This window comes from Denticeps clupeoides, chromosome 2, assembly GCF_900700375.1.
Source record: "Denticeps clupeoides chromosome 2, fDenClu1.1, whole genome shotgun sequence".
Classification (NCBI taxonomy): domain Eukaryota; kingdom Metazoa; phylum Chordata; class Actinopteri; order Clupeiformes; family Denticipitidae; genus Denticeps; species Denticeps clupeoides.
The window spans coordinates 31439599-31452327 of record NC_041708.1 but is presented as its reverse complement, the minus strand read 5'-3'; the positions used below and the strand labels follow the sequence as shown (position 1 = coordinate 31452327).

Genomic DNA, 12729 nt, shown 5'->3' with positions numbered 1-12729 from the left:
AAGATTCCAAAAGCTGTCATGATCACTATAATTTTTAACTAAAGGTCCAGTGATAATGTTTGCATGATGGGTTTGATGTGTAACACATACTGAAAAATAATATAGTTTTAAGAATATATTTAACGAGACACTGGGACACACAATGCTCAACTTTTGCAATCCATACAAGATGAGAAAACGACATCAAGTACTTCTTAGATGGGAATGCCAATGTGTGTATATTGATCTTTGCATAATGCTTATAATGCAAGACAAGTAAATGACAGATAAGCATTCATAATGTTCCTAGGGGGAAATTAGCATAGATGAAATGATGCAAGACAGTAATTGTAAATGAGTGAGCAGCCCTCACTGCTAAGGCTCCAGTCAACGAGACAAATCAAATGTGCTGATGCAGAGGAGCTCAAAGTGCCGACCCCAGCACATGCTAACAGAGATGCTTATGGAACGAGAGTCAAACTGAGCAGACGAGGCATGCCCAATGAGTTCCAGAGGACAAGAAGATAGAGAGAGAAAAAAAGGAAAAATCTGGAAATTAGCACAAATGGATTATCTGTCCTCAATTCTCATGACACCATATTGGGGAGAGGCGGGGAGGGAAAAAAAGTGACTTGTGTTTGGGACTGCAATTAAACTATCAATCACATTATGACCAGTCCTGAGTTAGCAGCTGTCCTCAGACAGCATCCACCTCGCACGTAGCATGAATGAAAATGCAGAAAACATCTAACTGACCACACTAATCTGAATGGCCAATATTTAGCCAAATATTCTGTTCCATATCATCTGCATTTTTGAAAGTGAAGTGAGTTTGTACTGTGTGATACAAACCAGTGAAAACAAAACTATCCAAACTGCAAGCAAGTACAAAATGTTTTAATAATTGTAATTTTAGTGTTTTACACTTTTATGCATGCATTCATGCATCTAGTGATGCACTTGGATCCTAATTCATAGTACATGTGGTCACTGGGTACTGGAATTAAAAACAAATATATAAATATTTTCAACTAGAAGTGATCAGTTCTCATGTCCAATGGCCACTAGCTCATGACTTGTCCCTCTTGATCTACACCCATCTGGAAGTTTCTAGCTGCCACTAAAATTGTACTCCAGTGATGCCATGGATGTATCTTTTGTAAAAATGCATTTTGCACAAAGCCACCAACTGGCTTTGGTGTTTTTCACCAATCACACATTTCCCTTAATCCTCTTGTTGGACATCTCCATATGCTTCTCCCAAGCTCCAGCATGATTTCAAAAGGGTGGTCTCTGGCAGTCTGAGTTGCTTTCCTTGGTCCACCCTCAGCGGCCAATCTTGAATTGATCTATTTTTTTGCTCTGATTCCATGCCTTGAGATGCTTAAAGTGGTCGATGTGGCTATAGCAGTAACATTATTACCAGAAATAGTGACGTTTGCCTTGGCACAAGGTACATCGCTTCCTTCTGGACCAGGTCCTCTTTTTTTTCCCCTTTTCCTTGTTGTAACAGTTGTTTGAGCTGTCGCCTAATCCTTCTCCACCAACTGCCATGGATCCCACCAGAGCTCTGCAATGCAACGAAGATGCTTGTGCCCTCCACCATCCTCCAGTTCTGACCTCAAAAGCGGCGTGCAAACCTTTCTAGTCTCTACACCTCGCCAACTCAGATGGTCATGAACTATTTGAGGAGGCCGCAGAAGAAAACGCCGTGGCTTGTTACAGTAGTTGGCAATCAAAGGTGCGTGTGGAGTCACCAGAATTCGCTGTATGCTCAGTTTTTCAATCTCTGCTTCAGACAGTTTTTTATGTTTGTTGTCAAGCAATGTCGGTTTGTTGTTTGAGAGAGAAGCTGCTTCTCACAGGTCACTACGGGGTCTCGCTATTTTTAGATGATTTAATGATTCCACTGTTCAGCGCTGTTAGAAAATGTAAATATGTATATGCATGCAGAAATGCAGTTCATTTGCATCTAAAAGCCGAGTGAGGAACATTTCTCTCCAGGCAGATGTTTATTTCAACAGGAAGACGGGAGTTTCTGTCACGTTCCTCTTTATTTACAGGCACTATTTATATGCTGTTTTTACATTATTCTCAAAACTGCAAGATGCATCGCATGTACAGTCTCTTGTACATCCCCACATTGGACGACCATATCAATATCAATTTTAGTGCAAATTCCAGAAGGCCACTTAATTAAAAGCATTAAGAGGAAGAGGTCCATTTTTGTTTCTAATTGTAGCTTCTGATTAAATAAATGTAATGCCTCTTTGTTTTTCTGTGTTCAGAAAGCCTATCTTACTTAGCCTGTCTAGTCTCTCCGTCTTCATGACATTTAGGGGCCACCTTGGCAAGCCAGGTATTTCAAGTGCTGTGGTTTTCTTCAGAAACGAATGAAGATTAAATTAGAATTAGTTCCGCCTTGTCCACCGTTCCTCTGGCTTCCATGCTCTGAAATTCCTGCTTTGCAGGGTCACAATTTGCCCTGACTGACAGTGTATTTCCTGTGGCCAGACCAAAGGCACGTTCTGGCTGTAGCCGTAGTTAATGGGGGCCAGACAGAGTGAAAGTCCACTCTGCAAGGTGCTGTTTTAGAGATACTGGGGCTTGCTGAGAGACTGATACAGCCACAGAAAACCGGTAAAAACGGTAACTCAGTTTAATATGGCCACAGGATGTTGGCCAGCTCTACAAAAAATGTAAAAAAAAGAAGAAGAAGTATAATCACTTCCCAGCCAGCAAAAAAGTAAATCATGAATCCACCTGCAGTCCAAACACTTTTCTAACACTGCCTTTCCCCCCTGAAGCTGTATTATAGCGATGTGTAAATGGCAACCAGGGAAATTTAATCTCTGCCACTGAAGGCCGTTTTTGAAAACTAGGAAAGTCAACATTATTCTTTTCCTAATTTAATTCCAGCTTCACAGATTAATGTTGAAGGGAGATAAATGCCACGTAATTATGGCAATCCGTTCAGCTCTATACCACGTGACTGTAATCAAACAATTAAATCACCAAGAAAAAGGAAATGACACTGGTAAAGTGGACTGGTTGGTAAAGAGGTTGCTGAGGGTATATCATTTCGGTGGTCAGCCACACCATCCCAGCAGAAAGGGAACCTGGGTGGTTAGTGGAGCCTCTTGTTTCTGTGGGATTTGGGGTTTTGTCGGGGGGGGGCGGCTGGTCGTGTCGCTCCATGTATAATTCAGCGAGTGACTGGGGGGAAGGCAGTGTGTCAGAGGAGACAGAGTCGGCTGCGACAGGGAGCTCCGGCCCAACTCTGCATTCCCTCGCCTTAATTACACTTTATTGATCTAATGGAGGGAAGGGAATGATGGATAGGAGGAAAAGACAGGGAAAGGGGGTGGTGGTAGAACGAAGAAGAGATCAACACAATTAGTAATTAGAAAACGTGGCTCCGTCTCTTCCATCTGCGTCTCCTTTACCCTCCGCAGCTCTTTTTAAATAGTGCTGATAGACTCAGGCAGCAGGGGTGACAAATTAATTTCTGCCTATCCGTTCCATGCATTATTCACCGCCATCACGCGAATGCGCGCTTCATTTTTATTTTTAATGCTGTGTATCGATCCACTCCTATTTTCCCCAATTTCTTCGCTCGCGTTGCCATTCATAATTAACTATAATGAAATCAGCATTAATAATTCACAGCCCTACCCAGACAACAAACTTTTAGTATGCAGTCGGCGCATGCTGCACAGACAGAGGTCTACTTTTCAACCTTTCCTCCGCTCTCTCCCTCCCCACTGACCTACTTTGCAGCCAGTAATGCTGCACTATTTCCTTCCTTTTGTTTCACACTTAGAAGAACTGATTCCGAGAGCTCGTAATTGCAAGTCGGGCCTCCTATGCGATAGGAAAGAGGGTCCAGCGAATTATGCCAGATCTAAGACACCCATCCTCCACCCTGCCGAGGCTGAGATCTCACACGCTGCCTGGCAGAATTGTATTTCAGGGTTAAGGAGCTTAAGGGCCCTGGGAACACTGCATGGAGACGGGATGGAACACTGATTCGCTGTGGGAGGAAAAGGAGGAATGAACCGTGCAGATAACCAGGAACATTAACAGAGAATGCGTTTTAAATCTTATAATGCTTGGTGCAAATTATTATCAATGATGGAGTCCACTAAGTCTTATTCAACATATTGACCTGAATATGAGATATGTTTTAATTGTTGGCATTTTAGACAAAAAAGGTAATACCAGTAGATGGCGTCAGATTAGTAATTTTGTACGATTGAACGATACGATACACATTTAAGATACTTGAATCGTATATTCACCTGTATTTTAACACAATCTTTTTTGTCCTCCTGAGGCCACACACATACCGTAATTCAACCGTACAGTCTTTTATTGACAGTCGATCTGCAGCTCACCTACAGAGCATGGACATCTGGCCTACGATACACAATATGCTAGGCAGTCAGGATGTGTGTCTGGTCACAGATTGACTGATTCTTTAAACGCTCTCACTCCTGCACGCTCACCATAGCCTAAACATCATTACAGGATTCCTAAATTATAATCAGTGACGTCCAGTAGAATGGGAGGGTGTTGAGCCTATTATGCAAAGTGTGTGGGGGGAGGTTTGCACAATTGTTCTGTGATCATCCAGCATGTGGAATAGAAACAATTAAGCATTCATTTCCCGCCTCTCCTTCAAGCACATTTGCTTAATTGAAAGTCATGCACTGTAAAACTGCTCCCTCTGTACCATTAGCCGAACTGATTTCTTAAACAAATAACGACAAAAACATTTGCATGGCACTGTGATTGTGCAATTTTCTGATCTGTCCGGGCATTTTCAAACTAGACACTTGACTGACTGTCCTGATATGTCCAAGACAATGGTTCATTTGCTCTTAGTCAGAATGCAAAATTAGACGATTGAGAGATGTAATATTCAAGGGACTACAAATAAATAAATATTTCTAAATGGCAAAAAATGTGACAAATGTTAAAACATTATGTATTTCTATTTATGCTTGTAACCAGCTGTCTATGTGTGGCAAATTCTTATAAAGTCAGTACACTCGCTGCATGGCAGTTCAGCAACAAATCTCATTCAACAACTGCATTCAACCAAGTGCAACTGCAGGAAATTGGACATAGATGTCAGTGTGGCTGGTAAAATAAATTTTACAGAGAAGCACTCTGAAGCACATATTGTCTGGAGAAAATAGCAACTAAATCTCGGAACGTTTTTGTCCCTAATGAGTAAACACTTCATCGTTTCGCATTCTTGTTTCAACTGGAGGCGCGAAGGGGGAAGGGTGTATACTCTGTGCAGAACAGGCTTTCAGGCGAATGGAATTGTAGGCAAAACCCAAAGTAACAACTGCGTTACTCTCATTCTGAAGAGGCTTACCTCCCGTTCACCTTGATGTCACTGATGGCGTAGAAGTATCTGGACAGGTTGTTCTCGTCCACCCCCGTGGCTCCGGTCGCAGGCCTGAGCAGCCTCAACCTCAGGTCAGTGACGGTGAAGAAGTCTCTCAGGTTCTTTGTGGTGTCCAACTGGCCATACAGCGAGGCCATGTTGTGGAGCTTTGGACCAGCAAAGAGTGCGAAACGGTCCTTGATCTCGAAGCGCACCATTTTGTCATTTTTCCACACATAACCTCTGGAGTAGTCCTCTGTGCAGATGATGTCCAGGAGTGTGTTCTGGGACAGGTCCAGCACAGTCTTGGGCTCCATGGTGAAGGCGTCCAGACAATCCGTGGCATAGAACTGGTAGGGCTGCCAGGTGCGCCCGTAGTCCAGTGACTTCTCCAGCATCATCTGCTCAGGACGACCCGACTCGAAGGTAATCACAATGTCATCCGTCAGCTCAATGGTCTTGTTCCACGAGATGGTGATGTTTACCAGTAGCGGCTTGGGGTGCTTCCTCCAGGAGGTGGACTGCCAGAACGTGGTTGGGTTTCGTCCCTCATTGTCGAACATCAGCTCAGGGGGGTGGGCCAGTTCCTCTGTGGCTGCATCACATTCGTTGTTGCACATGTAGGGGTTTTCCTGTGAGAAGCACAAAACACAACAGAGAACGATAAGTGACCAAGAAGAGCATGAGCTAAACAGGCTGCGTGACACTCTGACCCTTTAGCATTAGCTTTGAATGGACCGGGCCGCAGAGGTTAAAGCGATGTAGCGGGTTCTGAGGACTCGCCCGGCGTAATGGCGGCCGCGGCCCGGTGTGACATGGCATAATCGCATGTGTAATTGATGTGCCGGTTGAAGCCTCTGCCTGCTCCAGCTGTGCCACGGGCTGAATCCAGATGAGGAGGGGTTATAAAACACCCAGAGAGACACATCCATTTTTTATTGGGCTGTTACAGTCAAGAAGCCACCCCTGACAAACACACACATTCATACACACACCTCCGCCACAAGCCTGTTGAAAAAAGAAACAGTCTCATGCTAATATTACAAATTGTTCAGGGCGCATGATTTATAAAACTCGTCATAATAGCTTCCCTGCAATTATGAAAAGACCAGTCAGTGTGGAACGGCCCCAGGAGGACTCAAAAAGCCGCAGAGGAGGATTCCCCTCGCCAAACTTTCATTAGAAGCGGGAATTCTCTGAAGGTCAGGCTGGGGAACGATGAGTTACAGTTTGCTCTCTCCAGCATTCATCCCTTCACATAAAGGAAGCCTTGATCGGAGCTCTTGCACACACACACACAAAAAAAGAGGCCCAGAGGTGCTTTTGTTGAATCACGGGGCAAATGAAGAAATATCCACAGTTCAGAGTCAAAGACTGTGTCTGGAAAGCCACAGAGGGATAGTGAAATTTAAAAAAAAAAAAAAAAGTCTCCTCCCCGCTGTTCCTCTCCCACTGGTGGTGTTACTGTGAGGGATGCCGGGCTCATCTGAGATGGGAAGGGTCACCGCTCAGAACCTGATACTGACATTAATCTACACGAGCATGGCTCGAATGGGTTTTCACAGAGGACAGCGTAACGTCCAGCATAACATCCACACGGATAGGAATCATTGTGATGGAATGTTCTACCTTTCCGTGGCATGAACTGCTTGTTGTGGCCTAGCAGTGGAGTACTTCAAGAAAGACCTTTCAAGAACTACGAGCCCACAATTTATCAGGACAAGATAATTCGCCAGTTCATTAGGTTGAAAATGTCAGGTTCGTGGTGTGGCTTCACAGCCGAGGAGAATGAAGAAGTCTGCTGAGATGCAGAGAGACAGGGGGAGAGAAGGACAAAAAGAGAAACAAAAGGAGGTGACAGTATTAACGATGGAGAGAAATGAAAGGGAGGGGGGATATTAAGGGTCCTTGTTAATAAGCTTTTACTTTTCCCTCGTCCTCCAAGGCAAGGTGACAATGAAGCACTGCTCTGCCAACCATTTAGCCTTCTAACTCTATCAGAGTGGCATTAATATCCTGTCCCCTCAGTCCCCAAAAGTCGTCTTGGTGCGCTGGACACTGTGAACCTGGGGAGAGCAATCAGGGTCTGGCAGCAGGAGGAAAAAAAAAAAATCTCTGCTAGGGTCTCATTGGATGTCACACTCAAGAGGGCAGGGGTGCCATTACCTCCCATCTGTTCACTTACACGACTGCAGCGGACCATTTTTTTGCTTTTGGGGAACTGGAGAAATCACTATCTATTTCCAACAACTGCACGTTGGCTGTGGGAATTGGAAACAGAATGGACGATACAGATCTCTTCTGTCTACAGGCTACTAGTACACATTTAAAGGTGGTGCCATCCTGCGTCCACAGTCTAGACCAAATAAATGCAATACTGGTAGATAAATAGTATATTTGGTGTGTTTCTAGTCTAAAAAAAGAAGGGTCGTCTAACTGCCTTATGTTTATGATCAGATTCCAGTATGAAAGTGAAAGTGAAGTGACTGTCATTGTGATGGGCAGCCTTCTGATTACGGACAGGCGCCAGGGGAGCAGTGCGTGGGGACGGTGCTTTGCTCAGTGGCACCTCCATGGCACTTTGGCGGCTTGGGATTACGGGGGGTTGCTTCCTTAACCGCGAGGCCACCACTGCCCCAGTATAAACTGATCACGTTCTAATCTGACCCACAGGCACAAAAAAACAAAAACAAAACATGAACGAAAATGTTCTATGCACATGACTACATTGAAGTATTATTTTAAATATTAGTGAAAGTGAACTGATTGTTACTTGTGATACACAACAGCACAGCACACAGTGCGCACAGTGAAATTTGTCCTCTGCGTTTAACCCATCACCCTTAGTGAGCAGTGTGTGGGGACGGTGCTTTTCAGTAATGCAAGAAGTAAGAATAGAATTGGATGTTCAGAAAAAGCAATGTAACTAAAGCAATGCAACAATTACAAATTTACTTGTAATATTTAACGTTTTAGGACTCCCCCAAAGCATCTCAGGGAGCTTGTGTCCTCATCAGTACGTGGATTTCCCCTTACCTTCTCTGTAATTAAACTCTGCTCATAAGAATAAAAGCTCCACTATTCCACACAGACTAACTGCATCACCACAGTGGTCCACGTCGGAGTGTCCTTGCCATGCATAACTTTGACGAATGTCCACCTACAGTGAAATAAATGTCACATGAAGGTATTTTGTAAGACAGACAGGTCCTAACAAGGGACAATGGATACTGGGGATTAGGAGAAATTGTGAAAGAGCTGCTGTAAAGGACAATTGTCTTGCGGCCTAATTAAGTTCATGGGGGTTAAAAAATGTTTTCCTTATGTATCTGCCAAAACAGAAAAGGCCCTAAAGAGGCCTACGCACACTTCGACTGCCCGGCACAACCGTTTTTAATCAGACAGAGATGCATCCATATTGATTTCCTTTGGCAGGAGGTAGAAATGTGCTGAGTTGCACCTGGCAGCCCCGTATAGATACTAACATGCGGGTTAGAACCTTTCATTACAGTCACTTCCAGTACTGATTTAACAACAAAATACTGCCTTATGAAGATCAATACGCTCTCTGGCCACTGCGCACAGACCAGGGCAGAGTGAGAGGGTGAAGATAAGAGAGGGAGAAAGAAAAAGAGAGAAAGAGTGCGGGGGCCGAAGGAAATAGAGCGATAGCATTACTGGACGTCGCATTGAAAATCAATACGAAAGTTGTGTTTTATTTTATGGCACTGAGCGCTCTATTAGAGATTTAATGGTTTGGGGGCCCATTAAAATAATTGACACCCCTGCTGCTCTGGCCCGGGACTGTAATTACCAAAGATGTTTCTATTAATCCTAATCTGATCAGTTTAGACAGACGGCCAGAGTGTTTTACAGATGATTGTATCCAGCGGAGCATATAGGTCATGCAAAAAAAAAAAAAAAAAATGCAGCTAATGATATTGTTAGCCCCCACTGAAAACACGTTGGGTGAATCTAATCGTCTGCGTCACTGACAGACGGGGGGACTATTTCTCACGCCGCATCGCAGCCCGCGTTCTTAATCCTGGCCCTGTCGTCCCCATTAAAAGTGTTCTGGCTAATTTCACCCGCCGACTGGGCAGCACCGGCACTTAATGAATCGCTCTGGCGACACCGCGCTCACCGTACGGGCGATTGTTTCCGACAAATGTTCCTTTGCTTTGCTTTTTTTTTTTCCCGTTTGCGTTTGATTCGCGGGGTCGCTGTAAAGTGCTTTTGTCATGCCTGCTCACACAAAAGCTTTGGCAAGGGGACACATAACTAATGATGCAATTTGTCTCAGACGTCCTTACTTGGAGGGACCGGATGATATGTCTTGCGCCATTTGAAACACCTTATTTATTTTGTCTGCAAATGCCTCCTACATAAAACATCAAAAGTCACCGCCGTCAAAGCAGAATGGGTCTTGCATTTAAATTCTCAGGTGAAAACGGAAAAAAAAAACCCCGAAAACTGAACTCAACCCGAACCTGAATAAATAACCATAATAGGAGTTGACGCGGAATGGGAGAGAAATGATACGAAAGCGAGGGGAAAAAGGGGAAGATTGATGGAGAGAGAGAACCAGTGCGTGTCACGGACGCGTCCACGTGTAGCTGGCGCCTTTTCCGCTATCCGGTGCGGCTTTTTTTGGGGGGGGGGGGGGCCGGGGCCGATTATTAACATGAATGAGATATGGCTTTCGAGATTGACAGCACCGCTCGCAGATTACGCGATCGCCGATAGAAGATGTGGCTCGGAGGGAGGATGGGGGGGAGAGTAAATTTACTGGCCACTGACACCACCAGCTTGATGTATGGGGCCCAACCAATCAAACAAATCCTTTTGTGTGACAGATGTTTCTGACTTGTAACCCAGACCACAGATTGCTCTGTGCCTCTCTCATACACACACACACACACACACACACACAGAATAAACAAGCACTGCGGTGCTAGGAATAATGCAGTCGAGTCCAGTTACCCTCAATTCTAACATAAAATGCCACCGTACACGTTGCCTCAGCAGGTTGTGACTACTTTTGGCAAGTGCGGGGAAATTGATACATTTCATTTCTATTTTGGGTGAAAAATATTACCCATTATCTCCATGAATAGCTGCTTTTAGTGGCCATGGTGATGTTTGGGGTATAAGAGTTTCCATGTCCCTGACGGGCCGTTGCGAGCAGCTTGCATTTCTGTTTAAAATGCAAATGCAGGACCTGAGGGGGTCGTCTTCAGAAAATGAATGTTTCATGTTCTTGGTTCTCAATGACACACACAAACACACACACACACACACATCAAACCAAACCTGGAGATTTTTTTTTTTAAATATGTATTTGCACACACGCCTGAGGGAAGAATACTCTAAAAGGTGAGATTTAACATGTTTCACTTAATAAGAAAAACTCCATGGCCTGACTCTGTGTGCAACAAAGTCAGCATTACACCCATTACCGCAGCATGAATGAGACTAACCCCTAATGCAGCGTGAATATGGGAATGCCGGAACGCGGATTACCGCGGGTAATAGACACCCAGCCAAATCCCAGCAAGGATTACAGTTACATCATGAAACTGCTGCATGTCAGGAGGAGGTCATCAGGTCTTCACGCCAAACGTGGAAATAAAAAAGAGAGGAAAGAGAGAGATCGAGGAAAAGGATGACGGAAAAGAAAGAGTTGATACATATCCTTGCCCCAAATTTGCCCTCTCCCTCCACCATTGAAAGGTGATTATGACGCTGGCTCTGCTGAGGTGAGTGTTAACAAGCCGTTATCTACACTGGGGCAGTGATGGCCTAGCGGGGCAGTCGTGGCCTAGTGGTTAAGGGTTCGAATCCTGATCCGCCAAGATGCCACTGAGCACACTGCACCCCGGGCATCTGTCACGGCTGCCCACTGCTCACTCAGGGTGATGGGTTAAAAGCAGAGGACAAATTTCACTGTGTGCACTGTGTGCTGTGTTGCTGTGTATCGCAATCACTTCAGCTGCCTGCTGAAACTACTTGTGTGTGTGTTTGTGTGTGCTGCTGCTTCAGCATGGAGAATTCAATCTCTATCTGTGGGTGATGAGCAGCGTCGGCGTGTGGGCTCCATGCCTAGCAGAAGGGGTTATGAGGCAAGACGGTGTGTACATTTAAAGAAGTGACCCTTGCAACACTGCAGCATCATACTTTGTGGGCTTTGTGAGCCTTAAAATAATCTGTACCGAAAAAAAAAAGAAAAAAGAAATTACTTATATATTTTACATAAATCCTACAGTAGGTGCCGCTCTATTTAACAGATTACATTCTATTGGCCATTCAGGACTCCCTAGAGCACGCTCATAAAAAGACTTGAAGGGAGTGAAGGAGGTGACGGCTCCTCGTGCTTCACAGATGATATATTTCACTCTAACAGCGTAGTGCCTATTTAATACCCCTTAACACGCTTAATCATCACACATCATTACCCAAACAATGACGATGCATTATGCATCAGCGCTGAATTATACATACCCGCGGTGCGTGGCGCAACCACTGTACACACTACGTTGCACCGGAATTATGATAAAGCAGTTTTTATCTCTGGTGAAGGTAAGCATACAGCCTCCACGCTGAAAGGAAATAAAAACTAGCATTTTTTTCCCCATTTGAGTGGAACTTGAAAGCATCAGCTCATTCAGCCGCCATTGTTAAAAGTTTCAGACGGCTCAATTTTTATTTTTTTTTGCGCCTTCAAGTTCCAATGCAAACAATGCAACACCGGCGAACCCTCTGTGTGCCATTTTCCCATCTGCAGCAGAAAAGAATAACCTTGTGGCTTTTATAAATGTTGACGGCCAGTGGCAGCCATATTCGTGACAGTTTCCAGTTGGATCGGTGCCTCTGGCGATGAATCATTCGCGACCCGAGCCTTTGTATCCTACAGCGGTGTCTGAGTGTGGTGTGCCTGGTGACAATAATAAGGTCCCCGGCTCTTTCCCCACTTTGACTTGATTTAATAATAACCAAAAAGTGGGCGTCTCAACACGGAAGGCTAGTGCTCCCCGCTTCACAACAATCTATGCAACTGTACCCTCCACTCTCTTGCTATTCACAAAGAACACACTGAACATGGACAAAGATCAAAATAGTGATAACATTTTCACAAATCTGATATAATATTATATAGTTAAGTAGTCTGGCTGCCAAGTGTAAATTACTTTTTAATATAATGAATAACATTCAATGCACAAAGCATTGGAGGCAAAAGATTTCCATCATTTAAAACCTAGTTAATAAAGCACAATAATGTATGTATGGAGTGTATAATAACATATTTTAATTTGAAATGTAGTGGAGTTATGCAGAGAAATAAGGAAAAA

The 12729-nt window shown here is 44.3% G+C and overlaps 1 protein-coding gene across 10 annotated transcripts in view; it reads right to left on the bottom strand.

The window, feature by feature from the left end:
• Positions 1–12729, bottom strand: part of ntng1a (netrin g1a) — an 83081-nt gene that overhangs the window by 38012 nt on the left and 32340 nt on the right. For all 10 annotated transcript variants that reach the window (XM_028965842.1, XM_028965846.1, XM_028965850.1 and 7 more), the window contains exon 3: positions 5369–6012. In XM_028965842.1, coding sequence (XP_028821675.1) covers positions 5369–6012 — 644 coding nt within the window. The remainder of the gene's footprint in view (positions 1–5368; positions 6013–12729) is intronic.